General features: G+C 61.1%; 1 protein-coding gene across 1 annotated transcript; it reads left to right on the top strand.

The window, feature by feature from the left end:
- Nucleotides 1–2,898: 2,898 nt before the first annotated feature.
- LOC309406653 (uncharacterized protein) lies at nt 2,899–19,362 on the top strand (the record flags this gene model as incomplete). The annotated part of the gene is made up of 24 exons (XM_082001932.1): nt 2,899–4,932; nt 5,238–5,330; nt 5,482–6,236; nt 6,609–6,682; nt 6,906–7,150; nt 8,176–8,283; nt 8,437–9,032; nt 10,566–11,163; nt 11,377–11,499; nt 11,913–12,248; nt 12,330–12,530; nt 12,722–12,844; nt 13,145–13,212; nt 13,563–13,698; nt 13,804–13,899; nt 14,668–14,791; nt 15,121–15,135; nt 15,734–15,843; nt 16,259–16,411; nt 17,303–17,448; nt 17,697–17,859; nt 18,141–18,334; nt 18,938–19,075; nt 19,275–19,362. The coding sequence occupies exons 1-24, from the start codon at nt 4,255–4,257 to the stop codon at nt 19,360–19,362; spliced, it is 5,361 nt and encodes a 1,786-aa protein (XP_081858058.1). The 5' UTR covers nt 2,899–4,254.
- Between the last annotated feature and the right edge of the window lie 1,377 nt (nt 19,363–20,739).

Raw genomic sequence — 20,739 nt, forward strand, 5'->3', positions numbered from 1 at the left:
GGCTCCCAGTCCAGACCTGCACATCCTGAGCATGGAGGCAAGGCGACGGGGACTGTCCCTGCGGCTATCACTACCTTTGCGGCCGTCGGGACTTCCCTGCTAACACGGCTGCAAGACCATGAGGTGAGGCAGGGGAGGCCTTAGGGCTTCCCTCTACGCCCCCGGCTTCCCCGGGTGCCGCGGCAGAGGGGTGTCGCGCCTGATGGCACATCTGCCCTCCTGCAGGCAGGCGCTTCGTCCCCAAGCGCCGATCCTGCTCACGCTGGACTAATGCCACTGCTCCCCGCTCCTTTCTCAGGAGCTCGCAGCGCTCTCCTGGGCAAGGCAAAGCCGCTGGCATAAACCCCAGTATCTCTCCCGTGCCTCAAGGCCCAAGTGCCCAAGGCCCCTCCTTAGCTTTGGTTCGGGAACTGTCCCAGCCTGTGTGAGGAGCACCGCTGTGCCTCAAGGTGCAGGGTGCTTGTGGCTTCCCCTCCTTGGGGCATGGTCTCGTTCCCACACCTTCCCCTTTGTCACGGTCCATTTGGATCTCTCAAATGTACGGGACAACATACTCTGTGACTTACACTTTTCTTTCATCAGCTCACTAAGAAATACCATAAACAAAGAGGGGCTCAATCCCCTTTTGCCCAGACTAGTGTATGGCGTGAATTCACTTCTTCACCAGTCAAGTCACAAGGCTTCATAATTTACAATCCGTAACTCTTAATCCCGTGTGCCCGTGAGCAAAAAAACCCAGCTAGTTACCTAGCCGACAGCGAGAGTGCTCATCCTTCCTCCTCCGTCACGGGGGAGGACGTGAGGCCGTCCCCCGTATCACACTGGGAAGCATGAAAGCCTCAGCACTTCAGCTGCTCTTGGGTCCACTTCAAGAGCTTTTTGAGTAAGCTCATGTTTTGTACCCTCCAGTTTGCAGCTTTGGCCTATACCATTTCCATAAGTTTGTGGATTCTGAGGAAACTGCCAGACAAAAGAGAATGTCTGCAGGAGACAGCAGTCTGCAGGTGGCAATGGCAGCATCACGGCTCGTTAGCTCTTTCTGGCCACCTGCCCCGCGTATGTGGTGCTCTCGCTTTGCCCTAATGGCGCTGCTCCCCACACACATCAGGCCTTAGCCAAAATGCAGCAGGACTTGAGCGAACAGTCGCACCCTTCCTTGGCTGGCACTTTCCCTCTGACCTCTGCCATCCCCCGTGCTCAGCAGTGACTTCCTCGGCTCCCGCATGGCCTTTTACGCTGGTGGAGGCGATCTCCCTGTCTGGCTCTCTGCTAGCGTCACGTCACCGAAATCGGGAATAAACCTCGTAACACCAATGTAGTGTTAAAAGGCAGGCATTCTTCATTCACGGTGCCGGGAACACTGGGAATAGCTCCTCCCAAATCGTGTTCACCCAATCAGTTCAAAAATCAAACATTTATAGGCATATGATCGTAAGGTCAATACATATTCATCAGGTTTCCATACAAGGATTGGTTAAAAATTCTTCGCCTACCATGTAAATGTCCACGCATGCTCACTATAATTTCTTGGAATTTTACTTCCTTAATCTTTTGAGTCGGAGGGTTTCTTGAGTGGGTGGTCTCTGAGTCGGTGGTCGCGACCTCCCCCTGCCGGAATTACCTTTCCTACAAAGTTCACTTAAGCTTGGCAACACTAAATAGACCTTCATGGGCTGTCGGTCCAATATGCAATCATTCACCCCACAGTCCTTTGTTTTAAGACAAGACTATAGAATGAATAATTACCTACCCACCGGACCGTAGAACTGACCAAGGTGTTCCTACTTTCTGACTGCTCACTATTAAAATAAAACGTAATACCATGATCACAATGTTACACTTAACTCCTTGATAATTAAATCAAGATGGGAAGGGTTCGGTGGATTCTCGAGCAGCATTGCTGGTGCATAATGTTCTTATAGTTACAACTTGCTACAAATTCACAAACCTATTTTCTAACCCTATTTTATTTTAATTCCCTACCACCTTGGTTACAGTCAGAGGTGCCGCGGAAGATCTTGCTGTTCCCCATGGCTGTGCTGACCGATGCCTGCAGCTCGTACCTCGTGCCCGTGTCACACAGATGATCTGGGGGGCAGCAGGTCTCTCTCGTGGCTCCCTGGGAACGCAGGCAAAGCCGGTCCCATTGCTCCCCTTTGTGGTCTGTCCCCAGGGCGACCGAGTGGAGACATACCGGGAGCTGGAGGGCGTCTTGCAGGGAGACGACGGCTGTTTGACGAGCGGTGTCGTGAACCGCCTGATAGCTGAGGTGTCCCGTGACATGCGGGCAGCCCAGGTGAGCTTGTTCCCTCTCAAGGCCACCAAAGGAGCCTGCCTCTGCCCCCGGTGTTTGGGGAAATACAGGGTGGCGCAGAGACATTGCTTGGCTATTCAGAGCCAGCGGAGGTCCCCAGGGAGAGGCTCTAGGGACACGTCATTACGGGGAATTCGGAGAGGGAACGCAGAGAGCTGTGCAGAGAAGCAGACTCAGGGCTGTTTCTAACGGAGCAAGAGCTAGCTTCAAGCTCATGGTTATTTCTCCTGCCTTGAGCAAGAGCCATAGGAATCCACCAGCCCCACGGAGACGTCCCGGGGCGGGTCTCGAGTCTGTGACCGTTGCTTCCTGGTATCTGCATGGAGAGGGAGAGGGGCCAGCGGCACAGGGCTGCGCCGGGGAAAAGCCTCCCTCGTCTCACCAGGGAGCCGCTCGCCTCCCCCAGCGTAGAAGAGGCAGCAGCTGCCCAGCCCTGAGCACAACTGCCCCGAGGCGTCTCGTAGAGGAGACGGGCTCATTCCGCCTGTCCGAGGGCCTCAGCCTTTTTCTCGCCAGTGTTTAAGCTGTGACGCTTTTGCAGGGCGTGGCAGGTGATGTGAAGATGGCCGCTAGCGACGTCCTGGTGGCTCTGGCCCGCTCCCACTTCCACTTTGTCATGTCCGAGCTCCAGAGCCACCTGAAGACCATGGGGAAGGCCCCCGATGAGATTGTGCTCCTCACCTTGGGCAAAATGGCCCGCAGCTATGGTACGGCTCCTGGGTAGGGTAGGGGTCTGTGATAACAGGGAGGAGGGGCCCTCCCCCCTCCCTAAATGCTCTGTCTTGAACTGCGGAGCTATGGAGGTGCCGTTCCTCCTTGCTCCGTGCCAGGGCTGGCTGGCAGCTCTGCCTTACCAGCCCAACTCCGGTTCCTGAAGGGTGGGAACCTGCTGGAGACAAACCCGCAGGGTCTCTGCCCCGCACTGTCCTTGGCATTTCCCCAAAAGGGCTTCCCGGTGTCCCCCTTGGGGAAGGCAGCCCTCCCCATGCCCTCTGCCATGTCCCTCACGGCCCAGCAGCCCCAGCCTTGCCAGGGATCGACCCCAGTCTCCCGTGTCTCTCACTCACCCTCTCACTCCCTCTGTCCCTGCCTTCTCTGCAGCCCTGCGGTGCATCCCCTTCGTGGGAATGACGCTGCTCGCCCTGCGTGCCATGCTGAGCCGGGTAGGGAGTGGCCGGATCCTGCGCGCCATCTGCAGTGGTGAGTGTCGGCTCCTTGGCCAGGGTCCCAGGGCCAGGGGCCGGGATGGCCTTTGATGCCTCCGTGTGATCTCAGAGGGAGCACGGTGGACGTGAGCCCACAGCAAGGGCCTTGGTTATCCCAAACTGCTGCGAGTGTGTAGAAGGAGCGGGGGTAGGCCGGGAGGCTTCTGTGGGCAGGACGCGGCGGCGCTGCACGGAGGAACTCCCGGGTCCCTTCCCACAGCTTCCGTTCCCCTGCTGTCCTCTGGGTTTAAAATCCCTGCTCTGAAAGGGCGCGTACGTGGGAAGGGAAGGGGCTGCAGTGAGAAATGCTGGAGGGGAACGGGCCGTTGATGAGGAGAAGGGGCAGTGGGCAGGAGGAGAGAAACAGCGGGGTCTTTGAATCCAGACACCTGAAGAGAACAGGTGGCCCTCGGATCCAGAGCTGGTCCTGGGCTTAGCCCTGCCGAGCCTGGGACTGTCCTTAAAGCAGGCTTGGGCGTGGATGCAAGGTACCGCCCCTGCTGCAGTCTCTCACAGGCTCCCTTTTCCTTTCTCCTGGTGCAGCTCTGGAGCAATGGTCGAACGGGGTCAATACGTACTTCTGCAGCCAGGAGCAAGGCCCCTTCCCTCGCAAGGGGGTGGCACAGTTCTGTGAAGCCATTTACCCGGTCTTCCGCTACGCAGTGGTAAATTGGCTGGACTGCAAGGAGGAAGAGGTGAGAAGTGCTGCTTTCCACGCCTGGGGCCGCAGCGGGGATGTCCCCGTCGGTCGATGGGTCCGTCTGTGCCCAGTGGGGTGCGAGCAGAGGGGCGAGGGGAGGGGGGCTCCCTGGCAGGAAGCAGCCGAGCCCTGGGGCCTTTCTGCAGGGAGGGCTGGGGTACCAGCGTGGGGAAACGCTCGCTCTCCTCTGGAGCGAGCCCCTCCCCTGCAGGACAGAAGGGAAAGGGAAACCCCTCCCAGGGGGAAGGGCAGACGGTGTCCCAGGGATGCTGAGCGCTAGGCCCACCTTCAGCCCTCCAAGCAGAGCCTTCCCCTTCCCTCTTCAGGACAAGCAGGCTGTCCTGGGGGCGCTGGCTGCCATGATGGAGGTCCTTCTGCATGAGGAGCAGCACCGAGAGCGTGGCTGGGAGCAGCTCCTCTGGCTCCTGCCCCAATATCAAGAGGTCCGAGACACCTCCCGGGTCACCAAGGTGAGGTGCTGCACAGGGCCCGGCGCTGCTGCCGGGCTGGGTTCACGCGAGTGCCACGAGGCGCTGGGGAGCTGCGGGGTGCCAGGAGGAGCTGAGAAGCCCTTAGAGAAGGAACAGGGAGAGCAGAGGAGGCCTGAGGCTTCCTGGGCTCTTTGGGCAAGAAAAGAGCAAGCCGGTGGGGCCAGGAGGGAGGCAAGAGTCCCTGGGACTTCTCAGGAAGGGAGGCATTGCCACCTCCCTGGGGCTCTGTGTGCGGGAAGAGCTTTGCCCTAACGCCCAGGGCCATGCGCAGTCCAGTCCAGTGAGGAGCAAGGGCTGATGAGTGGGAAGTGCCGGGAAACGGAGTTGTCAACAGCGGGCTCTCTTCAGAGCAATGAGACCTTCCCGATGCTGCTCTGAGGGGAGGGCAAACAAGAAGCCCCGTGCAGGGGGGTTTCCCCTGGGAGCTGGTGCTAGGGACTCCCCTTGTCCTAGATGTGCTGGGTTTCTCCTTTCCCAAGTGCCTGTAGGTGGCTTTAGCCTCCCTTTCCTCCCCCGGTCTCTTGTAGAGCCTCAGCTATGTCCTGGAGTTGCTGGAGGGAGTTCAGACCCCAATCCCACAGGGCATGGCTCTAGCCATCAGCAGCGCTGTGCACCGCCAGGTAAGGGCAGCCTGCGCCCTGCCGCTGGCCTGGGGCCCGCACGCCTGATCGCCTTGGAGGGCAAAGGCTTGCCTGCGGGCAGGGCAGGGCAGGGCACCCCTCTGCCAGGACCTTTGTGCAGGCCAGCAGCATGCCAGGATTTGTGATGCAGGTGCCACCTTCAGGCTGCAGGAGGCCTGATCCTGGCTGCTTGGACCAGGCCCGAGGGGCAGCCCGGTTCCCACAGCAATCTCCCGAACGGCCGAGTCGTGGGAGGACTCTGGGGCGCCGGCACCCTAAGGGCAGCCTTTTGACCCTCCTCAGCCTCAGCTCCTGGGTGGCCTGGGCTGCTACAAGCCTCTGCGTGTGCTCGGGGCCACCGTTGCATGGGCTGGGCTTTGGCTGTGGGTGCCGTGCCCAGAGTGCCCAGGGCGAGGAGAGCGGAGAGCACCGTTTCTTTCAGGCCCTCTCAATTCTGATGCGACTTCCTCTAAAATGGACCTTGTTCCCACAGCTCTCTGATGTGACCAAGGAGCCTGGCCCAGCCCATAAGGCAGCGCTGTCCCGCTGCATCGTGCTGCAGGGTAAGGAGAAGAGACTGGGCGATGGCCTGCCCTGCTGTGGCAGCTCTCTCCCTGTCCTCGGCAGTCGGGAGCAGCTGTCTGCTAATGCAGAATGCAATTTCTTACCCGCAGCACAAATCTGCCCCGAGGACACAGTCACGTTTCTGCAGTCCCGGCTGAGCGGTGGGAGCGAGGCCGGTTGCGTGGCAGCCCTGGGCCTGCTGGGAGCGCTGGCCCACTCAGACGGTCAGTGCCATGCACCAGGGACACGAGGCAGGGGTCAGGGCTGCTGGGCTGAGAGCAGGAACCGGCTGAAAGTGGTGCGCCTGCACCCACAAGGAGCTGCAAAGTGCGGGTCCCCCAGGCGAGCTGACGCCCCGCGACAGGGATCGAGCTCTCCTCCGGCAGTTAGAAAACGGTGGCACAGCAGGGACGATGCTCCAAGCTCAGTAACACGGGCAGGCTGGTGGGTGGGCAGCTGAGCGGGTTTGCACAGGAGCTGCTTGTACCCATGCTGTTTCTCTCGTTCTCTGTGTTCCTGTAGCGTTTGGTCCCTATAAAATAGCCCTGCCTCTAGAAACGGAGTTGCTCTGGCTACACCGCTGCCTCCTGTGAAGTCAGAGTCAGGCCCTGCTTTTCTGTCCCCTTGGTGTGCGGAAAACTTGGAAGCTTTAAAAGGGATCCCCTCTGCCATCGGGGCTCTGCCTCGACGCACACCTCTCCCTATCTCTTGCAGCACCTGCGACGAGGGAGAAGCTGCCCCAGGTGGTGGAGGCTGTGCGGTCAGTGTGCAACGACCCCAGTGCCCAGGTGAGCTTGGTGGGGAAGGGACCATCGCAGGGTTGGGTTTCTCTGCCAGGCGAGGCAGAGAAACCCTTTGCCTCGGGACAGAGCTAGGGTGCCTGGGGAAGTGCCAGCGCATTGCCCGGGTGGTTGGTGATGGCTCCTCCCCGGGGAGAGCTGGCAGAGTGGGGCAGGGAGGTCGCTGTGCTCTGTGGGGCAAATACCCATCCAGCCTGGTGCTGAAGCCCAGCCCTGATGCCAGGAGCAAAAGCTCCTGCCGTGCCCTCGTCATCGCTCTGCGGGCCACAAAGGCTGCCCCAAGCAAACTCTTTGGGTTCAGAACAGGAGGCTCATAACCACACTCTCCCCTGGCAGGTGCGGAGGGCGGTTCTGGAGTTCATCAGGGAGCTGCTCAGCTCCGGCTCCCCCAGCTGCTGGGCGTGGGATGTGGTGGGGCACATCTTCAACGAGTTCAGCCGGACCTCGGGCAGACTGGTGAGGGCCGAGCAGGACATCCGGGGCTTTGACCGGTGCCTGGACTGTGCTGAGAGCTCCTGCAGGTGTCCTTGGCCATGGAGAGCTCCACGCTGCAGGGCCATCGGCACCAGCACTGCCATCAGAGCGGCTTCCAAATGGCCGTTCCTTGTGCGTGTCTCTGCTGACGTTGGTGGCGATGTCAGTGGATGATGTGGGTTTACGCCTGGGCGTGCCACCCAGGACCGCGGGGCTGCGTGTGCACCCCACGGGCTGAGCTGTGCCCACAGGCACCTTCAGCAAAGCCGCCGTGCAAAGGGAGGGGCTTGTAGGGATGCGACGTCCTCCATCCTTAAATGCTGATGGACGATCAGCAAAACACAGCCAGTGCAGACAGGTGGGCCTGGCTAGAGGAGCTTTCTGTGGTGGTCTTGTGCTCTGGCCCTCCAAGGCACACCCTGCCCATCTGATAACTTTCTGGGGGCCCGCATCCCTTCTGGCAAGGGGACAGGCCGTTTGGCAGTCCCTTCGGTGGGCATTTCCAGCGGGGTGCCCAGGAGATGAAAGCTGGGGGTGGCCGAGCCTCCCGCTGTCTTGCCACGGATCTTCCCTCTGGACGGAGCTTCCCTCTAGCTGGGAGATCCGTGTGTGTCGCTTTGCTCTGAGGCTCAGGGAGGCTCTGCTTTGGGAGCAGGGCGAAGGAAAGGGCTTCCAGGTGCTCCTCCGCATCCATCGGGCTGGGCGCGCTGCCGCCAGGGCTGGCACTGAGCACAGCCCTGCTGAAGGGCACGTTCCTCACCTCTGCTTTGGTAGCACGATGGCAGCATTTGGGCTGTGGGGGACCGTGCAGACTAGCAGTGGTGCCCTCTGCTCCCAGGCTTCCCCGGGTCTGAGACCTGGTCCTCGAGCTGGCTCCGGCTGTCCTTGTCCTCCTTCAGGAGGTCAGTGCTTCCAGGAGGCTGGCGCAGGAGCACTGGTGGGTCCTGCCTGAGCCTCATCGGTCGGGAGCTGAGAGTAACGGGGGTTTTGCCAACTCTGTCTTGCAGGTGGCAGGAGGCCTTTTCGCCTGGGAAACCCAGGAGGATGGAGCTCTTCGAGCGCTCTGCATGGACATCCTGGGCTCTCTGGATGTCTCTCTGAGAGGGATGACCAGAGTAAGTTGACCTCTGCCCATCTGCTGTGGCCACTTCTTGCCTTCAGGACGTTTTCCCTCGTTCTCCCCCATGCCCTGAGCCTCTCCCTTCACGTCGGCTGAAGCACACGCGACTCAGGGAAACGCAGACCGTTCTTTTCGTCTTCAAGCTGAGTGGAAGTGCCAATGTGGTGAATTGCAATTGCCCGGTTCTTCTCCACAGCTCCTGTGGCCAAGGCTGCTGCGGTACGTGGTGCCAGCCGAGTACAGCGGCATGCTGATCCCGCTCTCCCACTGCCTCCAAGCCCTCGTTGAGAGACGGGAGAGAGCAGGGTGCAAAGAAGAAGAGGAGGAGCTGGATGCCGTGGACTGCCAGGAGCAAGGTAGGAGCTCCAGTGAGTGCTGCTGGGCTTGGCTGGGGGTCAGGCCAGTGTGTGTCTCCCTGCGCCTCACCAACGCTGAGCAGGATCCCGGGAGAACCAAAGGGCAGAGACAGGCTCTGCTGCGGGGCACGAGGGGCTCTGCCTTGCATGGCCCCTTGCCCAGCGCAGAGGCCTGTCTCTCCTGCTGGCAGTGCTCTCCTGGTGAGCTGGGGCTCGTTCCTGGCCATGCCAGAGCTGCCTTCATCTCGTGGTGGGCAGCCCTCGGGAGCGCCCCCCGGGCCAGCGCTGCTGCAGCGCAGCTGCTCTCAGCCCTGTGCGGGGCCATCAGAGGTGCGAGGGGCAGGGCATGGTGGGGGCTCGTCGGCTCACCCAGCCTTTCTGCCTCCCCGTAGGCCAGCTGCCAGCTCCCCAGGCCCTGTTGGCTCGACTGCTGGTGAGTAGTGGGGCCCCGGGGAAAGGGCTTTTCTGGCCAGGGGTGGTGGGGCAGCCTGGGGCAGAGATGCTGTTGAGGCCAGTGCTGGGACCCCCCGCAGAGGAGGCAGGATACCCCAGCCTGCCCGAGCCCATGGAGGATCCCACTACTTTCTCAGGGCTGGCAGCACTCTGGGTGACACCATGGCTGCCCACTGCTGGCCGAGCAGCGCCAAGCTCCCTCCCTCCCGGGAGAAGCTGTGGCTCTGGTGGCAGGAGTGACCCTTCTGTCCTGCCCTTGCCTAGGTGGTGGCAGCGGCTGCTTACGGCAGCAGCCAACACGCAGTCGCAGCCTTGCAGCTGCTGCAGGCGCTCCGCGGCAGGATCCACGCAGCCGTGGGGGCGGCATGGGCGACCCAGATCCCCCTCCTGCTGCAGTACCTGGAAGGTAAAGTGCGGGTGGGGAGGGAGAGGCTGGAGGGGAGGAAGGCGGGGCAGGGAACTGTGGCTCCCCAGCAGGATGGAGGGGAGTTGTCCCCAGTTGCCCAGCTCTTGCTCTGCTGCCTTTCCCCTTCCCGGGAGCCAGCACTGAGGCTGGGGGCAGCCATCCCCCGGCGTCGCTTTGGCCTAGGGGATGGATGGGGCCGTTGATGTCCCCTTGGACGGCAGGTCTTGGAGGCACCCCCATGTCCTGGTCGGAACGGTGTTTGGGGGAGGGACGGGACTGGTGCTCCTGGAGGGGGTGCAGCCCCTGGCTTTGGAGGACCAAGTGTCCAGGCCAGGGCCGGTTTGCAGCAGCCGTGCTCGGCAATAGCCAGGGAGAAGGGCTGCAAATGGGCAGAAAGCAGTGCGTCTTTAAGGAGAAAGTATGTTGCTGGTGGGTGCTGTGACCTCAGTGGTCGGAATTGCTCTGGGAGCTGCACTGACGGCAGCAGTGGGGATCAGCTGTGGTCAGCGCACCCTTCCCCACCGTGAATCAGTGGCTCTGACAAATGCCCCTGGGACCCCTGCGGTGTCTTTGGCCTCACAAGGGCCTTGACGTTGGTGCTCGTAGGCACCTTCTAGCCTGATGGCCTGGGACTTTTGGGAGGTCTGATCGCAGAGGAGACCACCGGGCTCTTCTTGGCTGTGAGCTTAAATAGCAGCGAGAGCTTTTGTTCCTTTTGCTTTCTAGGAAAAACCGAGAGCTCCCTGGACTCCGCAGAGTGGGAGCACCGTGTGCTTAAGGTACAGCATCCTTGCGGGGGTGTCTCAAATAGAGAGGGAGAAGAGGGAGCAGACAAAGCTGTGGGAGGCAGCTCGGGGCTGCCTATGTAGGCACCAGGAGGTGGGGGCACCTCCTGAGCGCCCTGCGCCTCCCCCCGCAGTAGGTGCCTGCCCGCTCAGAGGAGCTGCTGTCCGCACACGTGCCACGGCTGATGGCTAATGCCCGCTAACGCTGTGGCACGCGCCTTAGCACCGCCTCCTGCTCTACGTCCGGCGTGCCGGGGGGTCTCGCCTGAGGTGTTAGGAGAAGAGGGAGGCTGGTGAAAAGAGGGTTGGGGAGGAGACTGCTGTTCCCAGCAGCTCTCCCCCCGCCGTATGCTGGGACACGCGAGTGTGGAAAGGGCCCGGGCCAAGGCCAGGGGAACACTCGCTTCCTCTCCTGCTCACCCCAGTTCCTGCGAGCGTCGCTGGAGCCCATCGAGGACAAGGCCTGGACCGTGGGCCTGAGCCAGGAGCTGAGCCAGCAGCTGGGCAGCTCTGCCCCGAGCTCCTGGGAGAAGGTGTGTCTCCTGCCCGCGCTGGGGCTGGCGCCAGTGCTCTGCCCACACTGGCGGTTTTCACTGCTTCCCGTGCCCCCAAAAGGCGCTTACCGCGGGGCTGCCCCAGCGCCTGGCTGCAGCCTGGCATCGCGGCCGGCCTGGCCTGTGCCCAGGGGCAGTCGAGTCCGTCCAGGCCAGCCCTCTCCTGACAGGTCAGGCCGTGACCGCATCTCGGGCTCGGCCTCTTCTCTTTCAGCTTTTCCTGTACAAGGCTCTTGGGACGGCGCTGGCAGCTTGTCGGGACCTCAGGCACGTCCAAGGGCAGGTGCTGCAGTTCCTTCAGGAGACAAACCCTGTGGAGCTGTCTGAGGCTCAGGTGAGGTGATGCTCATGTCCTGAGCATCCCCTGCCTGCTCCTGGGGGAGAGGGAGGGCTGCTGCTGGCCCTGCTCCGCACCTGCTGGATTTCCCCGTTGCTGCCATTTCCCCCCTGCCGCAACGTCCTGCCTGGCCGTTGTCGCTGGCCACAGCTGAGTGCCTGGGCTGGGGCCGACTCCCTCTTTCTCTGCGGTTGCAGGGAATGATTTTGGTTGTGTCTCACGCTGCCGAGAGCCACTTCCACCTGGTCTTGGACACGGTGACTATGTTCTCTGCCGCTTTCACCCGGCACTGGTTTTATCGGGCTTCCACGGGCTGGAAGGTAAAGGATCCAGGGTTTTGCTGCTTGGCTTTCCTTTTTGGCCCTTGTTTCCACTTCTACACCTGCAGCAGCCAAACCGTGGCAGCTGCCTTTAGCTTAGCTCTCTTGGAAGAGCTACCTGCGACCTGTGTTTCAGAGGGGATGTCCTGGCATTGGGGCCCCTGAAGTGTCTTTGGAAAGGACAGGGTTTGACACCTTGTGGATCAGAGCCACCCAGCTGGGGCAGCTGCAGCACTTGCTTGCTTGCAGCCGCGTTTCCCCGGCAAACCTTCAGCAGGAGCTAGCAACGAGGGGGTGGGCACCGTGTGACACTCTGCCTCTCCCTCCGAGCTGAGGGTCAGGAGCAGGGGCCTGGTGAAGTCTCGCTGGCTCTGCTGCCCCCCTGGGGGCTGTGGGGAAGCCTTTCTGGGCAGGGCAGGGCCCTGCGGAGGGAGCGGTGCCGCCTGGCCTGGCGCGGTGAGCAGACTGCTCTCATCTGCACCGCTGCCCCGCGCAGGCTGCGCAGCTCTGCGCAGGACCGTGAGCAGCTATGGCAGATACCTTTCCACGGGAAGGTGCCAGGCGGCTCCCCGCCCTCTCAAATCAGTGGTAAAACTGCCAGCAGTGTGTGTGATGCTGGCTGCACCCTCCTCCCCATCCCCATGCGAGAAGCCAAGCTGCGGGATGGGAACAGCTCCCGGCCCCGCAGCTCGAAGCTCGAGGAGCGGCTTGGGAAGCTGCTGGGAGGTGCCCAGGGAAACAAGGAGCTGGTGAGGCTGCGGGGCAGGGCCTGCCGCAGGAGCCCGTGGGAGTGCCGGGGCTGACCTCTTGGGGCCTCTCTGTCAAAACAGGTATGGCAGCAGCAGGACGTGGAGAGAGCCCAGGCCACTCGCGCTGCTCTCATGCGCACCTACGGCGGCATTGCGCTGCGTGCCCCCAAGGAGCAGCTGCTCACCCGCGTGGATAAAGAAATCCTGGGCAACATCCTGCAGCTCTCCAGAGACAAACAGAGGGTAGGAGCACGGGGCGCACAGGGCAGGGATGATGCCTGGGTGCCCCAGCTCCAGCCGCTTAGGGCTGGGGCGTGCCGAGATGGGCGGTCTCTTTCTAAACATCCTCCGAGGAAGGGTTTGTCTGCAACGTGGAGGCCCAAAGCTGCCATGGGCTCCCCCCGGCCATGCTCCTCTTCAATCTCTCAGCCCTTCAAAGAGTTCAAGGGGTGCTTTGCTCTCTTTGCCCTCAGGACTTGCAGCTCAGGCTCGCCCTGGTGCAGAGCATCACGGAGGTCAGCTGTGCCATCCAGGCTGCAGGCGACCGCGGCAGCTTTGAGATCTCCTTGAAGCGGGAGGCGACGCGGACCCTGCTGGTGAGTGGCCATAGCTGGGCGAGTCTTGGGCTGCGTCATCAGACTGGTTTCCCCAGAGGCACGATGGTCTTGAGGCTTCATGTGCGCTCCTGGAGCTGTGTCCCAGGCTGGTGGGGCCCTTGAGTGCTCGTGCTGCATGGCTGTGGCTGAGGAGCCGTGTCCCTCCTGCGGTGCCTTTGGGGATCGGTGGGGGTGACGGGGCAGTGTCTGTCAGCAGAGCCTGTGCCCGGGGGAGGCGGGAGGGCTGTCCCGTGTCCCGGCCCGCTGGCAACTCTGCGCTTGTCTCTCTGGGACTTGCAGGACTGGATAAAGGGGGAGCCCTGGGACTCCCTGGTGTATGGAGTGTTTCAGGCGCTGGAGGAGTTGAGGTGAGGTCTGTTCCCTGGGCTCTGGGGACTCCCGCTATGCCCCGTCCCAGCTGGCTGGGGCGGCCCCAGTGGCCATGAGCATGGGGCGGGGAGCTGCTGGGGCTGTTCATCAGTGGGAGGGTGTTGCCCATTTTGGGTGTCTCCCAAAGGAGGGGAGCCCCAGGGGTTCCGTAACCGGCTGCGTGGAAGGAGGCAGGAGCTGCTGGAGCTGAAGGCAGTGCTCGCTGGCCTGGGCTGGGGGTGTTGGGTTTGGGGCCCTCGATTAGGAGGAAGCCAGTTGTGGTTTGAGCCACTCTGGAGAGGGCTAGTAAATCCCCTTTCTGTTTCCTCTTCCTTTTTCCTCTGGCCAGCAAGCTGAGGCCGCCTCTGAGCAGGGAGGAAAATCGCAACCTGCTGGCAGTGTGCTGCCAGAGTGTCTTGTCGCGTCCTCCCAAGGAGCGGATGAACAAGGGAAGGAAGGCAGTGAGGGCAGCTGTGAACATGCAGGTACCCACTGGCCAGTGCCTGCCCACCTCTGGGTCAGGATCCCACCTCAGCGCATGCTGGCACCCCCCATGGTGTAGAACCCCAGCTCTCCTTTCCCGCTCTCAGCTTCTGCACAGGAGCTGCATGGAAGATCTGGGCCATCTCATAGGAACCCTTCTGGAGGCGGAGGAGACGTCTGCCTGCTTTGATGACGTGGTCCAAGTGAGTAGCTACGGGGCAGCAGGGAGAGTGTCATGGGGGCAGAGAATCGAGGCCTTAGAGGGTGACAGGAGGCGGCTGCCTTTCCTGCAGGAAAGTGGGCCTTTGGCTCTTGGCCCTGAGGCTGTGCGTCTGGCCAGGGCCAGGGGCTGAGCTGGGGGACGGGAGCACCCGGCCACTGCAGGCTCAAGACAGGCGGAGACGTGGGCCCTGCCAGCAGGAAAGCCAAGAGCCAGCCCTGAGCTGGGTGAGAGCAGCCTGGGGGAAGGCTGGAGCGGGGATCTGCCTGCAGGGAAGCAACACCTGGCTCAGGGCAGAGGCGGCTGGAGAGAGTGGAGCAGTGCCAGTGCTCGGTGGGGCCGCAGACCGTGCCGGCAAGGGGCCAGAGAAGGAGGGAGGGGGGTCTCAGGGAGAGAAAGGTGCCTGTTGCAAGAGAGGTGCACCCTGCCCCAGGTCCTGAAGGGCTGGCTCACCTCGGCCAAAGAATGGGAGCGGGACAGAGCCCTGTGGGTTTGCGCCCATGTGCTGGGCACTTGCAAGGAGCGATCTGAGCTCGCGGTGAGTAGAGAGCCCCCGCGTGCCCTGGTGCCCCCTCCCCACCATTCACGGCCTCGGGAGGGAGCCCTGCCTGGCTGGGTGCTGGGTTTTGGGGCTCCTGGGATTATGAGGCAGCCCGTCTGCCCGGTTGCTGCTCAGGGAGCAGGATGGGCAGTAGGGGCGAGCGGGTGCCGGGGCTGCCTGCAACCGTTTTCCTGCTGCTCTCCCCTGCAGAGAGGACACCTTTGCAAGCAGTTTGGCTCCCTGGTGGGACTGCTGGGGACTCTGACCAGCGACTGCCTGGCCATGTCCCGCCAGAGGGCATTGGTCTGCCTTGGCCACCTTCTCGAAATACAAGGTGAGGAGAGCAGGCGCTTCCCAGCCTCGCTCAGCCTGATCCTCCCGCCCTTCCTGGCCTGGCGCCACCAGGGTCCCACCGGGCCAGGGCCCTGGGAGGGAAGGGGGAGGCAACGTGCTCGGCTGGTTTTGTGCCCCCGCCCTGGGAGCCCTCTGCCTCCCCGACCATCTCAGGAAGGATCCCTGGCAGAGGGTCTCTGAGTCCCACCTCCCCAGGGCATGGGTGAGGTTGGGTGGTCAGGGCCATCCCCCACTGCCGTCTGAGAGCACGATGTTGTCACCAACGCTGGGGACTGTCCCCCTCCACATGTCTCCCCTGCCGTGTTCCAGGAGAGAGCGAGCGTGGTGAGACAGCTCACTCGGATGAGGTCCCTGACATTTCAGAGGGTGCCTTCCCCCTCGCTCCCTGCCTGGAGCCTGCAGAGACAGGCAGCTACCCAGGCAGTCTCCAAACTCATCCCTGCCAGGGAAATAATCCCCTGCCGAGCACAAGAGTGAAAACCAGTTTGCTGCCCAGAGCAAACTGGGCAGGGAGGAGGGATGTGAGCTGCAGGCCCAGAGCATGCTGCGGAGGGTTGTGTTTGACCCTTTCCTCTTCAGGCAGCAGGGTCTGCCTGTGCTGAGGACGTCACGGGGAGGTTTCCTGCCTCCCAGAGATGACGGTGGCCTGTGCGTGAATAGGGGATGCAGCTGCTAGGAGCAGAGGCTGCTGAAACCCTGACGCCCCAGCAAACGGTTCAAGGAGCAAGAGGGCTCTTTCCAGTGGGGGATTTGTCCGCCACTTATCGGGCTTGGGAAATCCTGCTGCAGGATTCAGCAGGAGGGGCCTGGCTTTCCCTGTGGCCTTCACTGCCACCACTTGTGTTGTGCTTTATCGGTATCTGGGGCCAGAGGTTGGGTTTCTGTAGGTGTGAGTCCTCTGTTCTCCTGGTGTTTGTTCCAGCCAAGACCATGAAGGTGGTGCCGCAGGCAGGTGAGATCGGGCGCCTGTGTGAGGAGCTCAACAGCCCGGACACCCAGACTCTGGTGGAGACCTGTACCAAAATAGCAAAGGTAACCGGCCCTACGAGAGCGGCGTGGGGGCCCAGCTCCTGGGCTCCTGCACGTCTCCCTGCTCCCCTCCAGAGTGTCTCGCTGTCTCCCAGGAGGGCTGTTGTTGGCAAGGAGCAGGAGGCTTTGAGACAAGACTGTCCTTCAGGCACGCTGGAGCAGATACCGGGGGGTGGGGGGGTGTGTGCAAGTGCTCGTCAGAAGGAAAAAATTGGTATATGAGCAAACAACATGGGGTGAGACACTTCCAAATCGGTTAGCTGCATCAGATGTAAACGGCACTGTATGCACAGCAGGAGGGCCAAGCGATTGCCCCCTCCGTGACTGCCGAACTAACGGTCCCGTGGAGTTTCCTTTTCTTTCTGAATTGCTGAAGCAGCGCTGTGACACGGTCTCTCCTGTTCTGGCTTCTCTCCAGGCTGTTTGCAAGTACATCCCTCCAGCACAGGCACCGGACTTTCTGACTGTCGTCCTGGATGGCCTGCTGCATGTCACACCCACGCGTGCAAGAGCAGTGTGGAAGTGGGTGTTTGTCTTCCTGGTGGAATGCAGGAAGGAAATACTCCAGGAGGTAAAGGAGACCTTTTCTGCCATTTGACTTTGTCTTGTCTCCTGTTGCCTGTTGCACTACTCCCTGTGCAGTTGGCATGGGCTCAAGAAACGCCGCCTGTGTGCCGAGCCGAGGGGCTGCTGGTGGTCTGAGTGGTGCATTAGCAACTGCTGCTGGCGTCTGCTCCAGCTGGTGACAAGGATATGGGCACTTCTTGTGCAAAGTTTCCCGTTGGTCCAGGTCCTACCCATGCGTGAGGCACTGGGAGGCACCAGCCTTGCCATTCTGCCCCTTCCTCTGGGGTCACTGTCAGTCCTCCGTGCCCTGGGACTCACTTGACCCTGCTCTTTCTTCACGGGTCCCCAATTCCATTCCTTATCGTGGCCACGGCTTCTAGCTGTGAAAAGCTCAAAGAAATACCCCTTCCTTCGGGGGAAGGCCCTCTGAGTGGCGAAGGGGTTAGCGCTTTGGGAAAGGAGGGTAGAGGCAAGGAAAAGTGTCCTGGAGAACTGGGTTCCTCTGGAAGGCATCTTCAGGCTCTCAAAGAGCGTGTTTGGTTGTGCTCTTGCATGGCTGCAGACCCATGGCGGGAGTCATTCTGGGGCTGGGTGTGAAGCGTGGCCGTGTCCTCTGTGTGCACACAGGGCACGCAGCTGCTCACACGGTTGGGCCCAGACACATTCAGTGACGGAGGCTGCGCGTGTGGGTGCATGCAGGCGTGTGTGTGAGGGCGTGCGTGCGCGCGCAGGCTTGCCGAGAGCAGACTCGGCTCCAGACGTGAGCCAGGGTCAGGCAGGTGGAAGGGGTGAGGTTTTGAGCTGGATCTGGACCCTGCCAAGGGAGCAGGCATTGCTCCCGTGCTGAGTGACTGCGTCTGGGTCCCACAGCAGGTTCTCCTCTTCTTCCCTTCAGGTGCCAAAGATCCTGAACACCCTTTACACCTACATGCAGCAGAGCACCCACAGGCCCTTCCTGCTCCATGCAGTGTTTCTCCTTGCCCGCTTTCACCGGGAGCCCACCATCAGCAGTCTCCTCCAGAAAGGTCTGCCCATGGACAGGTACGTGCACTACCCACTCCCCACTGTAGTCAAACAGAGACCACGTAGCTTGCTTGTACTGGGAGGGGTCTGGTTGAGGAGCAGGTCTTTTTTTTTTCTGCCTGAACCATCTTGAGTGTGGCAAGACTGCGTGCTTGTGTCTCTGCCGTGAGTGGGGTGTTCTAAGCCCCATTGCAGATGAGGAGGTTTGAGGGCATTGCAGGACTGCGAGGATACGGGCTCAGGGGCAAACGTCTCTTCCCTTGCAGCGATGCCGTGGAGCTGTGGAGGAGCCTGGGGAGAAGCGCCTCTGGGATTCAGATCCTGAGGTGCTTAGTGGAGAAACTAAACAGAGCAGGAGACCACCGCCTGGGGACTGACGACTCTGCTTGTGAGCGACACAACCGTCAGACTGCTCTGGAGACTCTGACGGTACGTTCAACGGCAGACACATTCTTGCAGCTTTGCATCTGCTTTCTAACTCATACTTTGGTGCGAGGGAGTCAGGTGCCCTTTGCGGATGCCCCCGGAGACTCCCAGGGTGCTGTGCTGAGCTGGCCTCAAGGAGTGTGGGGAGCCGGGAACGTTTTGTGCTCCTGAGCCACAAGGCTGTCGCAGAAGTGACAATTGCGGACTGTAACCCCCGGCCCCAGGCAGGCTGGTGGGAAAAGGCCTTGCCTGAGCAGGTGGTTCTCGGTCATTTTTCTCTGCAGATCACCCGTGCCATCTCCGAGGTGGTGCTTGCCCTGAGGAGCATGGAGGAGCTCAGGCAACTGCTTCCGCACATCCTTCGCAGCCTCCTGAGGTGGGCCAGTGAAACGCTGGGCGAGGAGAGGCTGCACTCCCCCATGAGCGGCTGGAGACAACTGTTCCTTGAGGGCAAGGTGCTTGAGGAGAAGCCATGCAGGTAAGGAGCCGAAGGGGCAGATGGAGACACTGCCTCAGTTCCCCTCGCCAAGGCATGTGCCTTTGTGGGGCTGAGGGAGCGCTTTGCCGGCCCCGCATCCTAGATGTGGAAACCGGTCGTTGTGGTTGGTTCTCCTTCTGTTCCTTCATGGAGAAAGTCCAGCTCCCAGGCAGGAAGGTCTTACTTAGCTCGTACTGCGGATGGCTGTCATCCTACCTCCCGTGTAGCCTTGCATGCACAATCGCATCGCACTCCCTCAACAGACCCCCGGTGGGAGCAGTGACTGTCGCGGGCACTGGTGTCAGTCATCCCAAAATGCTGGTGGGAGGAGGTATTAGGTGTTGCCTTGGTTGGTATCCAGCATGGAGGCAGGCCAGGGCTATGGGTTTTCTTCTGCTTCAGTGGGTTTGGGGCATGAAGAAAATGCCAGAGTCATTAGCTGCAGTCTTGAAGGCTACGAAGCATCATTTCAGGGGTACCTAGCTCTGCTGAAGACAAGTCTTCCCCCAGCCTGCTGTGATTTGAGATCTCTTTGGGTTTGTGGTGGTGCTGTTATTTTGATTCGTTTTGTTTGTTTATTTTGTGTTTTGTTTCTTCTGCCAGGATCTTCCTTTCAGCTGTGGAGTTGGTGCTAGGCAAATGCATGGCACAGAAATGGATGCAGCGGCTCCTGAATGGGGCCGTGTGGGCTCGTCTGGAAGACCCCCTGGCTCACCCTGAGGGGGTGCATCTCCTGAGCAGGTAAGAGCCGCAGGGATGCATCTGGCCGCCTCCTGCGGGGCTGTGCCTGGGGAAACGGCTGCTGGGACCCTTCCAGCGTGCCTGGGAAGCTGTCCTGAGCTACAAGACTAGTGTCTGCATCGGCGCAAGTGGGTTTTGGAGTCGCGGCCTGTGGCCATCCTGGGTCACTGTGTCCCCCTCGCTTGTGTCCCCTGTGCAGCGTCCTACTCGACACTGGGCTCATCTCCCCCAGTCTGGTGAAGAACCTCTTGCCGGGCTGGATTCCTGCTCAGGCAAGCCGTAGGTAGCTTGCTTTGCTGAGGTAAGACAAAGATGGAGAAGGAAGGGTTCGGAGCGGTTTTACCAAGATACTGCTGCTTGGGACACGTATTTTTGTGGGAAGACCCCTGGAGAAAGGGACCCTGGAGTGGGGCGGCCAGCAGAGCCCCTGGCCAGGACCAGCTCCCCACAGTGTTTGCCTGTGTCATTCCAGCTCTGTCAGGACTGCAGGACGACAGGGACCCCCGAGTGAGGCCAGCACAGCCCTCGTCTCCTCCCCAAGCCTCTTGTCTAAAGTTCCCACCCGTTGTTCTGGCTCCTTGATGCTACCAGGTGGTTTCCAAGGCTGGGCCTGGCAGAGGAGGGAGGAGAGTTGCGGTCGGCCCTTTTTCGCTCATCAGGCTGGAGGATGACATCCTTAGCTGAACCAAGGCAGCAGACGCGGCAAGAGGGATGATACTGGAACAACTTAGTCTGTCTAAGCTCAAGATCTGCAAGCAAGACTAAAGCAAGCCCTGCCTCTGGTGACTTGGCTTCCCAGCCCACCATGGGATGGAAGGGGACCCTCTTGCTGAGGATCTGCCATGGACAGATGTTGCCACCACCGGCATGTACAGCTCCTCCAAGGGTCACTCTGGGTGCCTCAGTGGAAGGCAGAGGCGGCTCCAGGCCTGAAAGACCAGCTGTAGTGAGCTCTGGTAGCCTTGAGCGCTGCTGCCCATGGGATTCCCCCCAAAAGCCCCCTGAAGAGGCAAAAATGGTCACTACAGCCAAGGCTGACAGGGGGTTCTACAGCCCTGATCAGCACTCCCTCTTTTGCAAGGACCAGAGTCAGGTGAGCATCACCGTTCTTGGGCTAACCGATTATGATCCCTCCTGAGGTGGTGTCCTGGCCTATCTCCTGCCCCGTGTGGTGCTTTAGGCTGTAAAGAGAATCAAAACAACGCCTCTCACTGGGGGACCTGCAGCGGCAGCTGGCCGAGGAGATGGTGAGGCCCAGCAGGAGCGGCAGGGAGGCCCGAAGCAAGCTCCAGGACCTCCTCGGCAAGCTACGCTGGGAGATGGATGGCTTCCAGCCCGCCCGCATCCGCCACCTCCAGAACCAGCTGCAGCTGGAGAGGAGACTCTTCATCAAATACATCCTGCAGTGGGTCGAGGGCGAGCTGCCCGCCTCCCCCGGCACGGCCCAGCCCGAAGGCCCTCTTGGGCACCAGGGCCATCAGGAGACGCAGAGCTCCTGCTCCTCTGGCAGAAACGGGCCCCAAGCCCTGGCAGCGCTAAGGGAAAGACTGCCGGAAAGCCACCGCGCTGGGCAGCAAACAGCATGCAAGGCTGTGGCAGATGCTAAGCTCTGGGTGCCGGAGGGGGAAGGCTTGGTGCTGCTTGGAAGCACATGCAGCCAACTC

Source organism: Phaethon aethereus (assembly GCF_964289735.1).
Source record: "Phaethon aethereus genome assembly, chromosome: 7".
Classification (NCBI taxonomy): Eukaryota; Metazoa; Chordata; class Aves; order Phaethontiformes; family Phaethontidae; genus Phaethon; species Phaethon aethereus.